This window comes from Pezoporus occidentalis, unplaced genomic scaffold (genome assembly GCF_034315485.1).
Source record: "Pezoporus occidentalis ecotype Australia unplaced genomic scaffold, CSIRO_AGI_Poc_V1 ctg88, whole genome shotgun sequence".
Taxonomy (NCBI): Eukaryota; Metazoa; Chordata; class Aves; order Psittaciformes; family Psittacidae; genus Pezoporus; species Pezoporus occidentalis.
The window spans coordinates 619899-639793 of record NW_026916242.1 but is presented as its reverse complement, the minus strand read 5'-3'; the positions used below and the strand labels follow the sequence as shown (position 1 = coordinate 639793).

General features: G+C 35.1%; 1 protein-coding gene across 8 annotated transcripts in view; it reads right to left on the bottom strand.

Annotated features, from left to right (window-relative positions):
• The window catches only part of LOC134156595 (neurabin-1-like), a 41873-nt gene that overhangs the window by 5850 nt on the left and 16128 nt on the right, over positions 1-19895 (bottom strand). For 4 of the 8 annotated variants that reach the window (XM_062604768.1, XM_062604770.1, XM_062604769.1 and 1 more), the window contains exons 5-17: positions 19769-19873; positions 19466-19586; positions 18876-19019; positions 17329-17382; positions 15363-15592; positions 13685-13781; positions 13415-13604; positions 12478-12629; positions 11448-11781; positions 8797-8884; positions 8337-8408; positions 7566-7761; positions 1815-1931 (exon numbers count right to left, since the gene is read on the bottom strand). In XM_062604768.1, coding sequence (XP_062460752.1) covers positions 1815-1931; positions 7566-7761; positions 8337-8408; positions 8797-8884; positions 11448-11781; positions 12478-12629; positions 13415-13604; positions 13685-13781; positions 15363-15592; positions 17329-17382; positions 18876-19019; positions 19466-19586; positions 19769-19873 — 1900 coding nt within the window. Of the gene's footprint in view, positions 1-1814; positions 1932-7565; positions 7762-8336; positions 8409-8796; positions 8885-10737; positions 10844-11447; positions 11782-12477; positions 12630-13414; positions 13605-13684; positions 13782-15362; positions 15593-17328; positions 17383-18875; positions 19020-19465; positions 19587-19768; positions 19874-19895 lie in introns of those variants that run through there. The other 4 variants (XM_062604772.1, XM_062604773.1, XM_062604774.1 and 1 more) reach the window with 4 other exon arrangements.

Genomic DNA, 19895 nt, shown 5'->3' with positions numbered 1-19895 from the left:
TGTGGAAGAATAAGAAAACCATGTGCTGCTGCATAAAAATGCAGATGATTCAGAAAGCAAATGCAGAAATATTGAAGACTAAAGATAAAAATACAACCCCCAAGAACACACCAATGCCATCACACCATTTAACAGATTAAAGAAGGGTTAACCAGCTAGCCTGCTAACCACCTGTGAGTGGAGGTCTCTTTCCAGGATTTGTAGAGCAAAATGCTATAATGCCACTCCTCTGAAAGCAGGGGTTATGTGGGCTAGCATGATCCCTGGATGGGTTCATAAATATCCATCAAAAAACAAGCACCAGATAGAAAATTCTACTTGCAAAGAGCCTAAGTTAAGGATTACTATGTTTGCTTACTTACTTTTTCCTAGACCTCAATGTATTGCACTACTGATCAAGAAACCACAAGAACAGAACTATTTCCCTGCACATATACTGCTTTCCAAAACAGAAACCAGCTTAGAGACATTTATCATTAACCTCAGAACAGACCCTGATAATCAATTATTGAAAAGGTACAAACAACTTTCTCTTGTCATATGTATAAGCAATGTGAACGAGAGATAACACTAGAATCTGAGCTAATCTGTAACAAGAAAAGGCTTAAATCATCACTTTACATGTGCACAATTAATGACAGACAACTTTTGCTTGAATTTTAGAATAAGAAAGTTATAACACTGATCAAAGAACAGCAGTCAAGCAGATATTTCGGTCTGTTAAAATCTTAATGATTTTAACTTCTACTGATTGAAAGTTTCAGAAACACATGTTCCATTCATGAACCATTCCGTTCAAGAAACAGCGGGGAGTACTTGCAATGGTAGATTTAATGAAACCAGAGGAACTCCAGTATCTATGACAGTCATCTCTGATAAACATCTTCAAAATATTAATCCACTACTGAAAGCTGTACTCCAGTTATATGATTTTTGACACCTGATTTTATGTCAGGATTTTACATTTATAATATTGTAAAACTGTTCTGACTTCCTACATATTACTGGAATACCTTAAGATTTTCACCAAAGCCTGGTTTAAGAATAAATAACAAACCCACACATTCATGAATCACCATGTAGTTTTTTTTTCTTCAAGCATTATCACTATCAGTTTGGCAAGCCCTCCAACTCATTTCTGGAAGATGACTGTTCTGATCTTAATGACTCCTCCTAGGCTATAATGGATTTAATCTATAATGATGCACACAAGTCAAATATTGCATGAAACAATATCTCAGAATGTTACCAAAGTGTAGACTTCAGGTTTCAGCTGTAGCCAAAGGAGCAAGTTCTCCAGTGTTAACAACCACTGACTTTCAGGTATCTAGTTTCTAGTTACATATCAGAACCATTACAGTCTGCCTTTTTATCTTCCTTTTTCTTTTTCCTTTTGTTTGTTTTTACATAGATGAAATTTTATGGCAAAACAAACTTGCACAGATGTGAAGGCAAGGTCACAAACACTGCAGTTTTCATTCACCCAGGAAGTTGCTTTAAATTAGTCGAATAGAAAGGTGTTATATGTAAAATTAGAAACTGCAATTTGATCAGAAAGAGTTAATTCCAACTGCTATGCTATAACTAGGATCAGAATACAAAAGGCTGATAAGGCATCTACTAATCAGTATCCTGAGTTCAGTAACAACTGCTGATTCTTTACAGTGTTCTTCAACATTCAAATATTCAAATATGAAACATTCAAATATGGAAACAGCCATCTAGTGTCACATTACACACATCTGTTTCTATTAAACACGCTGTAGTGTGAACAACAACATCAACAACACACATATACACACTTTGAAACTCACCTCATTTGAAGAGAAGGTTAAAGTGTGTGAACGACCTGACAGATTTGGCTCTGTCACTAACCCTGAAAGTTCACAACTTGGCTTGCTATGGTATGTGTCATCTATGACAACTCTACTCTGCAAACAAGTGGAAATAACGTTTTATTAACTCACTTTTTGGAAAAGCAAGTCATAAGGTGACATTCTAGTATTTTTTTGTTAAAAAATGAAAATAAAGTACAATTTAGTTATCCTTAGATTACATAGGAAATGCACTCATGACATCAAGCATCTGACTTGTTCTTGTTAAATTAATGAATTCAAGAACATAGTAAAAGATTTAAAGCAATATCCCCAATAAAAGCACCTTGTGTGGAGAATCGGTCATAACCCCAAATGAAGTTTAATACACAAGGAAATACATGTGGTTACTTTTTCAGCAGGCATACCACATTCGAGGAGAAGCAATTTAAGACTTATTTGCTGGAATTATTCATACAAAGTTTGTATTCCACTCAAACCTACACAAGTACTATGAATGTGCTTCAGAAGGTACTGTTCTGTTGGTGAGATAAAGATCAGTCCTAACTGTTTACTGTCATTAAGATTCCCATGGCACAGAAGTGCCCCCATAAATTCCAAAGTTTCTGAAAACAAGAGCTAGGTTTAGACTTCATAGTGGCCCATTATCGAACCACTGCAGTCAACAGTGAAATGAATAGGCTGTCTCTGCCTAACATACGTTGAGATTTGGAACAGCAAGGAGCTTTCAGCAGTTTAAAGATCAGGGTTCAAGTTAGTCCACGAATAGAGAATACAGAGCTTGCCTAAGGACAAGCTTTCCAAAACTTTAAATACTGAGTTAAGATTTTGTACTGCTGTTCATTTTAACAGCTTTGATGAGGGTGGTGAAGCACTGGAACAGGTTGCTATGGAGGTGGTAGATGCCCAATATTCAAGGCCAAGCTGGACTGGGGCTCTTGGCAACCTGATTGGGTTGAAGATGTCCCTGCTCACTGCAGGGGCACTGGACTAGATGACCTTTACAGGTCCAACCCAAATTATCCTATGATTCAGTTTTTAGGTGGCTGCATTTGAAGCACAGGATCGTATAATCTGAAAACTACCTTGATATAAAAAATACCATATAGATGTAAAACATCTTTCTGAATAATTTTTATAATAAATGGACTGTATCAGGCTATATAAAATCTTTATAGCTAAAGTACCAAATAGTGTAAAAACACTATGACAAAGCTGAACATTTTAGAAATTCAGCAGTTATTTCTGTCTTTACAAAAAATGGTTTAACACTGTAAATCTACAGAAATTATGTAGTTTGACAGCCTGAACAAATTATTTTCAAAATAGAACACTCTTATGAAATGAAAGATTTTTAAAAATATATTCTTTTAATAAATTACTACTATATTTTTAAAAAAACTAAGAAATTAAAGTTCAGGTTAGAAATATGACTAATGTAAGAACTATCATATTGAAAGAATGTAAAATCTTCATAGCATTTATTGTTTACATTTAGTTGTTACACTTAGTCTGTGTTTAAAGGAAGCTTTTGGATCTGTATGCATGCCTTTGCATCCAAAAGCAGCAGGATCTAGGTTCAAACTTACTTAGCAGCCACTACATGTACAACTTCAGGCAGGTTACCTGAGCAGCTTATGACTGAAGCTGAAGAGTACAAAAATCCCCAGATTGCTGTACCTGAAAACTTCACAGCAGGTTTGGTAAGAAAGTCCTCCTGAAGAATACCAATGTATGTGTTTCACAGAATATTTTCTAGTTTGATTACCTCCATTTCCAACATTACTTTTCTTTAGCGAGTAAAAAATAACTCTGCCAAAATCATGCCTCCTACTTTTGCTTTTCTAAATTTTATTTCTCAGCACTACCCTGTGTTGTCTACAAACAGTAAGCAATTATTTACCGTTATTTTATCTACGTGTCTAATCAGGTAACTACACTTTATAAGGATGCCGTACTATACCCTATATGCATAAATAATTTGAAATCCTAAATTAAACTGATGTTACAGACATTTTTCTTCAGTAACTGATGCTCCTATAAGTTACTGAACTTAGAACTATGTTTTTGCAGTTGTCGTCATTGAGTACTTCTGTATTTGTGTCCTTGATTTAAACTTGATGTTCTTGTTTAAATTTGATTTTAGTTTAAACTTGATTTTAGTTTAAACTCAACTCTAAATTTTGTTCTGGCCTTGGCTTTAGGGTGGATACTTGATCTTTGCACTCCCTTTTTCCCCTAAATTACTGCTACACATTTACAGTCTTAACAAAAAAAAAAAACAAACCAAACCAAACCCACAAAACCAAAAAAAAACCCAAAGAAACAAAACAATACCCAAGGAAAACTCTACCACAAACCAACAAACAAAAAACCCCAACAACCCCAACCCAAAGCACAACTTGAGTTTTTCTGCTACCTTTCATAGGGTGGTACTGTACATAACTGAAAAACAGAGTTCTAATTACCCATGTAGATTATTTTATAAATTACATTATATTTTAGGTACTTCTTCAGTTTTTTAGATGTAAAAGGTATTACCAGAAACAACAGAATACTTTGTCCACCAACCTATTCTCCAATTAATTTCATCCCAAAATGAAAACCTATTTAGGAGCTTTCCTTTTAGTTACCCTCAGTTCACTCCTTCTACCTTTGCAGAGCAATCAAGGGCAGTTCAGAAACAAAGTGGTACAAAAAAAATTCAAAAAACAAGCAAACAACAAAAGAATAAAAAAGAGGATGATATTAGAGAAAAATATTTAATGAGACTTTAGAAAAAAAAAAATGAAGAAAACATAACCGAAAGTAAAGCATGTCAGCACCAGCTGTAGCGTTTTCTCCTCCCCCTGCTTCTATTTGGTTTAAAGAAGTAGTAGCTTCCTTTTAAGGATTGAGAGCCAGTTACAAAGATTTTTTTTATTCTGGAAGAGCACAGAATTCAGATAGAAGAGGTTTTATAGGTATGCTTCCTAAGGTACTAGGATATAAACGGTTTACATCCCAGTGTTCTTCCTTGCAGCCAAAATTAAACACTGCATACACCTGAGTGGTATGTACATATTTGCATTGTATCAATGGGACTAAATCAAGCGGCAGATTATGTAAAGGGACTAATTTACAAACTGTGTCATTTAGAAATCTCATAAGGCAGAACAGTCTGCAAAACTCAGATCACAAGATTTTAGTCCTTATGTTTCCAGCTTTCACAAGGAACAAAAAGCTGATTCATTAGTTTGCCAAATTAGAAGTTTAAGACTAAACTCAGTATCATTTTAAGAAAATAGAAACCTTCTAGGTATCATAATTTTAAAAGGCAAATCTTGCAGAAACAGAACCCACTTTAAATTTAATTTAATTCCTTATGCCATCAATATTTAAACTCAACTACAGAAATTACAGACAATGCAAAAGATGCAGTACAAAAGTTAGAGATTTCTGCATGACAAAGTTCTTATGTTAGGGCTTCTACTTTTACCTGCTCTGTAAGAAACATTTTCACCTGATCATATGGGATACTACAGACATAAAAGCAATAAATATTACGGAGTTAAAGTCAACAAAAAGGAGTATTCTTTCTTTAAATTCTGGGAAGATGATTTTGTTCTTGTTGTTATGTTCTTTTAGTAACAAGACTAACTGCTGAGTGGTCAAGCACAGTTCTTTTTCAGTTTTAATGTCTTTTCATGGTGAGGTTTACCAAGGTCTTGTAATTGTAGTACAAACTTAATGATCAACTACAGGTTAAGACCTACAAAGATTACTCATTCCAAGCAGTAGCTACTGTCTCATTACTGTCATTATAAAAGACCCCAAATGTTGCAAAGTAAAACCAGCCTGACTTTGGAAATCTTGAGCATGATTTTAGGATTAATAAATGTATGAGAATGTGTTGTTTAACAGGGTCAGCTTTCTACCATTTTATAAAGCAGGAAGATAGTTGAAGGAAGACTTGTATATTCTTCCAGCTGCTGGTTTGCAACTGGTACTAAAGAAATTGAGCAGTGAACTGCAATTACATACTGGAGCATGACAAGGAAACAAAAAACAGTAGGCCAGAAACCAGCTGGAAGGTTAAAGTGATAATCAACTTAAATATACAACGATGAGAAGAAAAGGCTATTATTTCAAGGCAACATGAAAAAGAAAAGAGCACTGAATCTGGTAAGATCTATACCTTTCTGACTGCCAAGAAAAGCATCTATATAAACATCACTAAGGGGTGCTTAAGCACATTACGGGAGCTTATAGTAGAAATGCAAGTGGGACTTCTACTATGCTCAGAAAAATCATTTGAATCATACAAAGGATGAATGAAGTGGGGATGAATGGGTTCTTCTGAACCAAAGACTTTGAAAGCTAAACCACTGAATGTTTACCTATACAGAAAACATCTCTTGGTAACTTTGCTATAGCCTATTAGGAGATCAGTCATGCACTCCCATTTAATCAAAAATTGTACCACCTTGTATGCATACCCTCTTCAACATGGATCTTGCACTCCCAAGATCCTTGGGTTACTTACCCAAGAAACATCTTTTGGCCATTGCATGCTTCATGTAAATACGTAAGACTGACACATAGTGGACAGTATTCTGTAAAGTGTTAGTGTACTTCAGAGATTAAAAATTTCAGCTCTTCTTAAGTTCCTGTGCTATGGTAAGTGGTTCTAAAACCACTTTACAAACTTTGTGTGCAGACAGCTTACTCCCGTCATAGGGACTGTAAATTCACACTAAGAAAAGAAAATGTAATTTAAGAAACTGCCTTTGCAAATTGTCAGTGACTTCATGGACTACAACCCAGAAAGTTTCTCTTCTAGACTGGTGACTCACTTCATTTTAACAGCATGGAGAAAAAGGAAAAAATGAGAGGGCATTTTAGATAACCAAAGTAAAAAAAAAAAAAAAAAGTGTGAAACTCAAAGATAGCTTTCAAGGTTACTCAAATAGCTATAAATTTTGAATTTGACAAAATCCAAAGGAAACAAGAATGGAGGTAGGTTAGTAAGATTGTTAGTAACGGTCTTACACTGAAATGGGTTTTAACAAACTATTTAGACAGCACACACTACACTTCTTACTTTTTACAGCCATTACTTTCCAATAGTTTAAGCTGTGAAGACGGTAACTTTATGATTATGACTGAACCCTGTAGTCTCCCTCTTAAGACTTAGTTAAAAGGCTTTAAATTATTAGAAGGCTGTTACTCAGAAGCAGTTTCCTAGAAGATACATCTCTTGGCTTTCAATACTAGATTTGTTAATGAAAACCATCCACCTGTTTGGCACGTCACCCCTACATATCAGTACGCTAAGAGGTGGTTGGCGAACTGCCTGGGAAGCTGACCTCTATTTATGTACGCTTCCTCCAAGTACTAGACTGTATCACACAGGGAAAAAGATTTGGCTTTTAAAATTATGCTGTCCTAAAGCTAGCATTACCTTTAGCATTATAAACCAGTGAAATAACATACCCTGTGACTGTTCCCTAGATGCTAATTCAGCCTGAATAGCCTCCACTGATGCTTCAACTGAACAGGAGAGAATGGGAATGCTCACACAGTTTCTGCTTGTGAGGGCTGTGAAGCCTCAGCCTTCTGCAGCACCGTTTGGAAGAGGGGATGTGGTCAAGGACAAAGTCAGCAAGGTTCCACATACTAAAGACTGATATTTTTACTTTATCAAGATGTAATGCTTAAACATTCAAAGCACAAATTAGTCATCTTTACCTTGCTCTTATTCTTCTCTTGACCATGTTCACAACTGTCCTGCCCACTCTGAGGAAAGAGTGAGCTGCTACTAGAAATCTGAGGCTCCTTGTGGCTGTCTCCAAACCAAGAGAAAGGCATGCAAGTAGGAACAGGGGAATCTGAATCGGATGCAGACAGATTGTTGCCCGAGTCATCCAACAGTTCCCGGGAACCTCTGAAATAAGTAGATTAAATTGCGTTTAAACAACGAACCACCTCACCCTGTCTCCAGACACGCAACCAACACACAATACAACAACAAACTTGAAACACACACCACTAATTCTTATCCTTTTCATAGCACAATTGATAATTACAAAGAAAAGAATACTTGCCTTTAAATTGCCATCCAAAATAATCTGAATTATTGAACAACACGAATTTAAGTGTTTTTGCAGATATTTCACGCAATTTAACAATTTCAAATAATTTGTTAATTTAACTTACTCAACATTAATCTTCCTAAACAACATACAAGTTTTATATCTAAGATACAGCACAAGGAGTTAATCATCTGAGCCACTTTCAAATGTAACCCTGTTTTATTGTTTCCTCTATACTATTCAATGTATTTTTCTTTATTCAGGAGATTAGAAGCTCACCTCCATATCATCTTACCAATCGTCATATTCTACCACTGTTATACTTGAATGTATTAAAGTCAAATAGTAGTGATAATTTTAAAACAGATACTTAGGTTAAAATCTTTAGAAATACACCATGTATGTATTAAACAAACAAAACAACTACCTGCTATCCAGAGAACCTCTTAGGTTTTCTTTTTCGTGTTTCTTGCCCTTGCCTCCAGATTTCCGTAATCCACTGAAGTAAAAAAACCCACAATTTTCATAAAGCATTTACATTTACACAGTGTGACTTTTTTTTAATTGATAAGCTAGTTTTTAACATTGATTCCAGCTGTTACAAAAAGCCACATTTAGGCTGTTATACAAAGCATGATTTTGCAGATTATGCATGTAATTAAAAAAAGTACTGTTACTCATCTTTTACTCAAGAACCACGACAGAATTCTGCAAGTACTTTCAAGGACCACATATAATCAAAATAAACACTGAAAATGCCCAAGAGCTATTGTGTATTCAGATAAAAACCAAAGAACCCCAGGAAATTCTCTGAGGGAAAACATGATACTCTCCAAAAGTAACACTGAAACCTATTTGTTTCCAAATGAACACAAACAAAATCTCACCCAAAATCTGGAAATCTCCTTTTGGACTTCCCTGATGACGTTCCTTCATTTGTTTCTACTGTCCTATCTTCACTTTTTTTTTCTTCTGCTTTTCATAGTGGGGTGAAAAATAAAAAAGTTATTCCAAAAAGATTTGCAAGTTTCAAGTAATTCTGATGATGCTTGTAAGCAAATAAGATACTAAAATATGAGAAATTCACATTCACACATGCAGATATTAGCTGAAAATACTACAGCCATATCAACATAACTTGTTCTCAGGGCATCTTCCCATCATTCTGGCTGTGCTGTACCACTGAAAAATGACAACACAACAGTTGCTTATGACTGATCAAAAATATTGCTTTTGATAAACAGTAATTCTATACTGTCTACAGAAAGAGAAAACATACCACAGCATTTTGCTTCAGTGAATTAAACCATAGTTTAAGATAGGTTTATGAAAATGTACCTCTTTCTTTTGCAAAACGTCAACCTTAAAATACACCAACTAGATAACCAGGATAAATAAGATGCTTTAAAGAAAATCAGTTTCAAAGGAACAGCTGAGCAAATACAGCATTCAATTGTCCTTTACTATGCTTCAAGTATTATAAGACTTTCCTTTTACATTTTTTCTGGTTCAGTAGCTAGTCCACCTAGTCCAGCTAGCTAATTGGAACATGGGCTATGAATGCAAGGTGCTAGCTCCAGAAAACGTGCTGAAACAACACGATAACCAGTACCTGGAGAGCAGACAGATCCTAACAAACCAAGTTTCTTGGAAACAATATACAAAATGTGACTATTCTGAAGAAATAATTGGGACTTTGAAGCTCCTCCAAGACTGTTGCATAACTAAGCTGCCTATGAAAAAGATGAAGCCTGCTTTTTGTGAGACAAAGTAGGCTTTTAAGATGTCTTCAAGATGACAACTGACATGAAGTAATGCATACGGATGACTTCAAGGATCAGAAAGAACAAAAATCATGTTCACTACACAAAACTGAGGGCAACTATCATCACCCACCACCTTTCCTGAAACACATAAATGGTTATCTTAAATTATACATGCTGGACAGTCAGGGGAGGCTTCCTTTCCTCCCCCCTTTTTTAATATCTGCTCAGTAGTTTCTGATCAATATCAGAACTTTATCTAATTAGTTAACCACTACTTCTAAAAAAGTAACATCCAATGAATTATAACTACCAGTTAAACTGATTATTTTTTCTGTCAGCTTAAATACAAAACCAGAAGAATTAATTTTAATACTGACATTTGTTTCCACATTTCTCTCCAGAAGAAGTATTCTTAGAAAAGGGGTAATTTCTAAAACACAGTCTAATAAGTACAGACTGATACATGAATGGATGGGAAGGTAATAGAAAGGATTATTTCAATGAAATAATAGGTAGACATTTAAATATGTTTAGAATGCAACAAGCGAGCATTTAGTGCCATTTTGCCTACGAAGAGCAAGCTTTCAATATTAATTCTCATCTTTGATGTACTGCGTTAATTAGCTCTTCCAGTGACTGCCAGTTTTAGGAAAATGTTTACAATGCTTTATCCATCACCAAAAAAAAAATGTAAAAAAAGAATGAAAAAATCACTTATATATGAAGTAGTTGCTTTGGTAAATTGTGGGGGTTTTGGTTTTGTTTTTTTTTTACTAACAGAAGCTAGGGTAGAGACTAGTTCTGTTTAAGACTATAGAAATACATAGAATGAGGAGAGTATAAAACAAATCCTATTTTCAGGGTATTAAAAGAAAGGTTTTGTCTGAGCAGTACAGAAAAGACAGTAAATATAATCTGCTTTTATATATTGTGCTAGCTGACTAGAGGATATATCAAGCATTTAAAACATTTTATCTGATCCTTTTTTCAATTATACTGAAGAAAAAAAGCCAAATATTTCAATCAAATGATGATTAGTAGTGACTAAGCTGATTATAATACCTTCAACCTTTTCCTAGTGAGAAATATCCTAAGAGGGCAAGATGAATACTGCAGTAATTCCCATAATATTCAGAATCCGTATCTTGTTTAAACACCTGTATAACATCTGGAAGCACAAAGTCAACACTGGGAATCAGGAAATCAGTCAGACTTACTCTCCAATACACTGCCACTTAAGAGGCTAGTGTTCTGCAAAAATGCCTTAGGACCTTTACTGCTTATCCACAGTCAATTACTTAGCTCCCCTTTAGCTTATGTCAAGGCAACCATTTAGACTCTTTAGATTTATAGGTCAGAGCTTTTACTAAACTGATTTAGACTTATTCCTTTCTATAATTTTTATTGAAACAGCATTTATTTTGGAAGCATCTTTTAGATTCTTGGTGCTGTAAATTATTTCAGAAATGTTGAGCTTTTGTAGAAATTTGGTAATGCACTTGTTGCAGATGGAGGAATTAAAAGGATAAGCTTATTTTCAGAACATACTACTGCTTACTTTCAATAAATAAAAATAGAATACAATGAACTTACACACATTTTGATAACTTTAAACTTTCTTGAAGAGTTAAGAACTGGTTTTAGAACAGGTAATTAGTTCTGTGTCAATTCACTTTCCCTCAAATAGTTTATTGTTCAATAATAATTTCCATCCAAAATCTGTAATACTTTAACCCAAAAGATTAAAATAATAATAAACCCTTAAATTTTACCCTTGGCTTCTTTGCCTTTCCCTTTTGCTTCTCTTTGCTTAACACTCTTGGAATACCCTTGAGGAGAATTTGGAGCCATCTCTTCAGGAGGAGGTGAACGTGTGGTGATTGTGCTATTTTCATTGTTTGGTTTGTGTACTGGAGAAGAGTGTGTGGAAGCAGAAGGACTTGACTCTAGAGGACTTTCTGTGCTTTCTGTTTGTTCAAGCTTTTCACTCTTTCGATCTGTGTCATCCAGGCGTGGGAGAGTTAATTTTTCACTTGTTTCTAAGGTCTTGGTTAGGTACACAGGGGAAAGTTCTCTGTTGAGAACAGCATCTTCTGAATCCTCATCCTTCAACAAATACAAAAGTTATGACAAACACGACACATAATTTACTACCTGATCTTCCACTAGATGTAAGGATATGCTGTATTACACACAAACTTACTCAGTTCAGAAAATTTTAAAGTTACATACACAGATCTTTGTGCACATCCCAAATCATCTTTCTCCAGCCAAGTCAGAAATGTTCTGGTATATCTTGGCCATTCTAATTCAATGGAACCACTTTTTAGACTATGTGAAGTAGCTCAGCCTTCTCCCTCTACAACAGGCTATTTCATATACTAACTATACACACCCTAATTAACCTGCTTTCCAGAAACATGCTAGAATATTTTACTTGTATACTTTTTGTGGGCTTAAATGATTATTTATGGAATAATGAAGCATTTCAGAGTATTTACTTTTTGAAGAAATTTTTTAACTAACTTGTTTCAGATGAGGGAATTACATGATAGATAAACATATTTCACAACATATCACGGTCACTATACCAAAATCTTTCAGTAAGCAGAAGCCAGAAAGAACACACCAGAGATGACATGTGGTATGAACCCCAAATAGGGGTTTTCATTTACAGCATAAAAATACAATGCTTTGTCACAGTCTGAATGAAGCAGAGACAACACTCAAAATTGCAAATACAGATAAAACTGAACATACATGCAGGATCCTGAATGCGTAATTATCTACCAATATCAGTACCTGCAGATCTGCAGTCTGCTGTCCAGCCCCAAGCGATTCTTTCAGCTTTGATCGAGAAGGTGGCTGGCGTTTTACTTTCAAAGCAAGCTGAGCTTTTGCTTTGTGTGCACTGGTGTCTAATCTGGGAGTATCTCCAACAAAAGCATCAAAATCTGCAACAAATATGTATTACTTTAAAAAAAAAAAAAAGAAAAGTCCAAAACAACTGGTAGGCAAATTCTCCAACTCACTGGCCAGAAGAATATTCAGAAGTTAAATCACAATTATTTTACCTGTTAATCATTACTACCATTTCACTATGGGAAAATACCATTTTATATAATACTATAATATTTTAACATTGTGATAGCAATTTTATTTTTTTTAAATATATTTCTATTCAATTTCTTCAATTAAAAAAAATCCATCAGATCAGGATATAATTGTATTATGGCTTGAAAATGGAATTTTACTCTCAAATAGATAAGAATTTGTGACCAAAATGTACTTTCCTGTCCTTGTTCTCTAAGACTCTTTAAAGCGCATAAGCATCTACCACATCTTTTAAAAATGTCCTCCTTTAAACCGCCATTGGATATTTTATAACATTCTAGACATAAAATTACAAGACAAATTAAAAACCAGCAAGTTTTGGTGGAAATCATAGCTGAAAATCTCAGTGGTTTAGTCCCGCTAATACTATCGGTTTCAACGACAGAGAACCTGAGGAACAGTAAAGATGGATCTCTCTCCACCTATCTCCTCTTTCCCACAGTATTTAAGAAATACATTACTACAAATATGGAAAATGTTGGGGGACCTAAACAAAAATATCCACACTTGTTCAGGTCAAACATTTACCCAGTATGTAGGAAATAGCAAACAACTTCTTTTAACAACTACTACACATATAACTACTGATTTTTATTAAATGCAAATCAAAGATCCTATAACATACCAGAAATTAACATATCGGAAGAATTTAGTCTGTCTTCTATTGATTCAGTTTCTTTTTCATTATCTTCTTTAGTCTTCAGATCTTCATTATATTGGCCTGGACTTTGACAGACATCTTCCAATAAACTGCCACCTCCAAACATATACGGCATTCTCTCATACACTTTTAATTTACTTTCAAGCTCTGAAATCTGCAAGAATTAAAATTCAGAAGTGAGATACAACTCTCTGAGAATGCAGAAGTCTATTTCAAAATATAATACTCCTTTACTTTTTCTTGATATACTCTCAGCTGTTCTGCATATTTCTGGTCTCTCTCTTCAAGTAGCCTTGAATGATCCTCTTCTTTTTTCATATATTCTGTTTCTCTGGTGAAAAAAAAATACACAAATGTATGAAACAGTAACACACAGAGATTTAAAAAAATACATAGAAATACAGTTGCATTTACTAAAAAACACTGTAAGTAATCATTGAAAAAAATCAAGTCTAAAGTGTAATGGATTCATTAATCTTGTAAGGTCATAAAATGACCTATGTATTTGTTTGCTCTTACTGTCTTCAAAAGAAAATATATGTGACATTACAATTTACCCTGGGCTGAAAGAGGATGTGTTGCAACGCTCTTTCTACAAAGTCACAACCATCTCTCTACCTTTAAAAGTGGCAAGTTGAATACACATATAAAGCATGAAATATACGCATGATTCCAATCATTACATCTTAGATACATGCACACATAGTATTTTCCTTCCAAAAGCTATGCTAAACTTCTTTAGATGAGAATAAGTTGAATTTCAAGTTTTTACATAGTCAATCCTTCAGAAATTGCAGTGGCTGGTTTTACAAAAAGGAAACAATGATTGCAGGAAGGAACCAAAAATAAAAGCCGCTTTTTTCCTGCAAGTCAGATGGAATAACATACAAACACAGCAAATAAGCATAGAACATCTACACAAAATGCAAAAGCTTCAGGGACAGTCAAAGGACTAATGGGCATTTGCAATACAGTGAGGAAATGGAAACTAGCCTGTGAGCAGTCATTTTAACGTACTTTTGAGCTTCCACGTGGATAAGCTTGGGAGAAGAGGGGAAAGGAGACCTTTAAAAAGCTCACCAAAAAGTACTTGGAAAAGTAACATTTCCCAATGTGGATTACAGAGCTAAAGGTAATGCAAACTACCTTTAAAAGGAAGTAGTAAGTGGAGATATTTAAGATACGAACCACCAAGATCAATAGTTGTGTTCTGTATTATCAAGATACTTCTACAAGTATTTTGCATTTAGCTCCTGTCTAGCAAAGGGTAAAAAAGGTAGAACAGATATCTGTATGACAGCAGGCATACTGGATAAGCAATATTACCTGTACTAAAAATCCCAAACATGTTAAGAGACCAAACATACTGTTTTCATGCTGCATTTTGATGGGCTAGGTACAAAACCCAAAACCTTAATTCTCAGAATTCCTTCTACTCCCCCTACAACTCCTAACTCAGACTGAATCACATGTATCTGGCTCTTATTATATATCCTTTGATGCTTACTCTATCTGGAGCATTTAAGTTCGTTAAAACTAGAGGGTTTTTCCACAAACAGCAAAAGGTATTGCCAAGTACCTTATACCAGATTTCAAGTAGTCCTTCCAAAAGTATAGATGCATTACAGTTTCTCAACTATGTTGTTTTAAAAATTGTTATTGAAATAGTAAATCATTTTTCCTAAGCCTAGAATCAAAAGCAGCAGCAAAATTTTTGAAGAACCTTTCCAGAAGCTGGTGACTTAAGGTATGTAAGAATTCAGCATCTATAGCCCACTGCTTCCCTAACCTCTGAGAAAATACAAAGAAAGTATGTTAAGCAAATCCTAACCCCAGGTATTACTGTCAATTTTCCCCATAATATACAAATCACACAAGCAAGAAACAAAACCTGGGATATTGAGGTACTCACTTTTGTTGATAATCTTTAAGCAGTTTCTTGGCCTTGCTGTATTTCTTTTCAAGGGCATCGCATTGTTCTTGAGTTTCTTTAAGATGCTCGTTTACTGTTTTGCATAAACTCTGTGCCTCTAACCAGTAGGTCTCTAACTTTTTAATTTTCTCTTTGCTTTCATCTAAGTTTTGCTGAAGTTGGGCTCGACTCAGTTTCCATTCATTTTTTTCGGCTTCAACAATTTTTAACTGAAAAAATTGATACTTAAGGAATTAATCTAAACTAAAAGATGAAATAAAACCCAGTTGTTTACACATATTCAAGTAGAGAATAGCTAATAACCATTAAATACTTATCAGTAATATTAAAACAAGATACTGAACTTTTAAAGAACTCTTATCAACTCTTCCAACTGTTGCTAATCCAACTGAGTTTAGAACTCAAACCCAAGAGTTTTTTACTGCTTATTAGTATTGCCTCCTTTTAAAGAGATAAAATGAATAAGACCTTTATTGTTAGCTTGTATTGACTTATTCAAGACCTCAATACCTCTTTCTGCCTCTGGAGAGGCCTATTTTGGTTACCTGGGAACTGGAGATACAGGATCTTAACCTGTATAAGACAAACTCCCTGTCCTACTAAACTGTTACCCACAGTTTTTTGAACAAAACTAATGAGGCCAGATGATCTTCCCTGGTACTTTTCAAGACATAGGTCTTCCACATCAAACATTACCATAACAAAAGAGAGGGATGGAGTCCCTTCAGCTTGACAGCAGCCGCATTATAAGGGAATGGTAACATGTGAAGTTCTTCAGGCCTTGGAGTGAGCAGACAGGGTATCACTTAGTATGTCCACGCCTCCTTTGGGGATAGCATTTACAGAGGAAATCACTTCTTTTGAGGCCAGTTAAGATCACTGCTGGTGTAACAGAGATCTTGAAAGGACCAAGAATTTCTTGAATAAAAAATGGCAGAGTGAGTTGTACTAACACTAACATTTTAAATGTTTTTTAATAATCCAGATGGGCTGAATTTCAAGAATACTGCAAGGACAAGGAGCACTGTCAGAAATCAAAATCAGAACTATCGTAAGAACACAAAGAAGTTTTGGTTGCCTGCCTCTCTACACTTGGAGCTCTGAACATTTGCAGAGTGCAAGAAAACCCCCAATAGATACTATTATTCAAAATCATCACAATGTGCAGCATATTCCCTCCCCACTTGCTACCTGACCCCAGCCATGTGCTGCAACTTGTCCTAGGGTGTACATATCCCATCAAGGCAACACTGAAGGGCAATGGAATAAAAGCATCAGCTCACCTACAACAGATATTTCCAGAAAAAAGGCACAGATCTCCATCAGTGGAAAAAGCAGCAAAGAGAACAATAAACCCTTTCCCAGAGAAAACTGAAATGTTGAACCAACCCTCACAAAGGGGGTGGGGGGGAATAAAGCCAAAAAAGCTGGAAAAGGCTCTCTTCCCAGAGCATATCAGAAATTTGAGAAGGGAAAAAAGGGAAACAAGGTAACTTTCTGGTAACAGAAAGTTGGCCACGAACCATTGTCTGTTAAGTGCTAAGTCTATACTAAATAAGACAAGTTCTACCCACTGAAAGCATGCTTGTATTTGTTTGGAAGCTTGTTTCATACAGTACTCCATTATATTCCGGTCCACTCTAAGCAGTAATGCTTAGATGCTCTAGCTTATAATAGCACAGGGGAGATTTTGAGGTTGGGCGATTTTTGATGTGGCTTTTTTTTTCATGGTGTTGCTGGGTTTTATTTTCAATTTGAGCACAGCTTTTCAGTTTAGAAATGCCTGTCTAGCGTAACACGCAGTACATATAGCCTGAGGCTTAAACAGATTGCTGCCTTCTGCATTCAGCCTATTCTTGGTAAAGTTTGTAAGTTGAAATAAGAAAACCCAAACCAACCAACACCCTCTACCCCCTCCCAATAATAACATTCTCTGAAAACTTACTCTCTCCTTCAGCTGATTCACTTCAGCTATTGTTACTGCATGTTTCAATTGTAGCTGAAAAACAAACAAACAAATCATATGGACGCACACAAAATGGCATCTGAAATATTAGTTTTAATTATTTGTCCACGATTCCCTTATGCTACAATAAAAATGGTTTGAGGAAGAACGTCAACTTATTTTGTCAATTACAGAACCTGTCATGAGCTTTTATTAAAAAGTTGAACTCAAATTAAAACCAAAAAGTTCCATGGTGTATTCTATTTGCTAAAAAAAAAAAATCAATTCATGACCACCTATAGCTAAAAATCTTACATTGCTGTACAGACATTAACTGGATAGGTTAATATAATATTTTAATGTGCCAAGACAATGAAAAGGCAGCAATGGGCTCATGATGACAACCAGTACACAGAATCAAGTAAAACTTTACCAGTACTAAGTATTTTTACTTATCAGCACTTACAAATAAACATGATGGCTTTTTTCTAAAATTAAGCCTTGTATTTTACACCACAAATCTTTATAGGATTATTCAAAATAAAGGCTACACCTAAGCCAAATGTAAAGATTATCCTTAACATGTCTTAAGAAAACTGTGCAAGTGCAAAAGAACATTTTTTTTGTCAACTATTAGTTAATTCTTATATCTCCCTTTCCACCTGTAACCCTGGGGGGGGGGGGTTTGTTTGGCTGGTTTTTGTGTTTCTGGTTTGTGGGGTTTTTTGTTGTTGTTTTGTGACAAAGCATAGTGCATCAAACATACACTAAAACAAATGAATCCATGACTAGCCTTCATTTAGATTGTTAATAACAGCACAGTAATGATTCTAACTGAGAATTTAATTGTATCCCAAGTAAATATAGCAACTATGAAAAGATGCTGTAGCCTGCTGCTATGCTTCCTAACCTATGAAAACTGTAAATGTTCTCTAGTGATCATTAGGCTGAAATGTCCCAGTACACCATAACCCAAATACACCATAAAAAAAACCCAGAAGCCATCACCTGAAAAAACCCTCACATCTACAGAATAAAGTGCAGACCTCAGGGACTACACAAAGAGATCAGATGTATATTTCTTGTCTTCCTGAACAGCATCTAACAATCACTCAAGATCATTCAGAATGGACATATCTGCCCCACCATGCTCCCCCCATAGTTAAAGCCATTCTACTATGCAGCAAATAAATACAAAGTCCAATGAGCCAAAGAAGAAGTAAGAGAAGCATCATACCTATATAATGCAATGTTCAGACATCACAACAAGGAAGGAAGTGATGTTAGGTTCTACTGCTTGTTTTCAAGGGCATTTTTAAATTTCATTTAAATCAAAGGATCATTTAAGATAATATAAATACGTACAGCAAAGCAGAGATCAGAAAATTGCAGAAGACCCACATTTCAGGGGACATTTACCAGAAATTTATGGCAATGTTGGGAAAACAAGCCCAAAAGCACAATGAGGGGGACATGTAGGAGATTATATCCAAATTTTACAAGGTTCAGATCCATCACACAGAATATTTAAGAAATTGCCACCACACCTCTTTAAATTTAAGAAGAGACTGTGCTGAATCCATATCCAGTGGTAAACCAATATCTTCATTGTCAGGAAGATCAAAAACTTCTACAGATTTTCCACGTAAATGGGACTCATATGTATCGTCATCATCATCATAGTCATCATCCTGGCAAAATGGGAAAATCGTAACACACGCACACACTTTGCGTTATGGTAGCAGCAATAACAAAATCACAGGAAATCCAATCAGTTGCAGAATTTTTCTCAACTCATTACTATTCCTTTTTAGTTTCTTACACCTAGGATAAGCTTTGAAGATGACTTGCAAACACCTTCATCAATGTTCCACAAAAGAGAGCTGAGTAAGCCACACACGAAGCAGTCATACACAGCTGATACTTCAAAATACCTTTTGGATTGTTGATACATTGGAAAGATAGCAAGTAGTGAAAATCGTGTGCCTTGTAATAATAATGTATGAAGTTTGTAATTTGTGGTTTCAACAAATTGCTTGTTTTATCTTTTGGGGTTTTCTTGCTTCCATTTTCCGAGGTTATTGCATGTAATGCTAAGGTACTTTTTAAAAATATATAGGTATGCATGATATTTTACCTGCTCTGTATCATCATGAACATAGTGCTGCTCATACAGACATCTCTCCTGCTCTAAGGTCTCACTAATGAGGCGTGCTACTTCACTCTGAGTTCCTGGCTTCTCTCTGCCAATCAGAAACCTGCAGAAGACAAATAAAATATTGCAGCAAAAAGCTTAAGATATACATAAGAAATCAGTTTGCCTTACTGTTGCCTTCAATAATGTCTTTGTAAAACTTTCAGATTACAGTTTTGTACTCTCCATTAATGAAAAATGAAAAATGACAAAATCAAAGTAATATTTCATACAAAACATACGTACCTCACCGTGCCTTTGGTGTTTTTCAGTACAGTGGCTGCAAAAAACTGAGTCACTCCTACTAGACTTATGCCATCAACCTCAACAATCTGATCATTTACTTGAATTCTGCAAAATAAAATATTAGCTG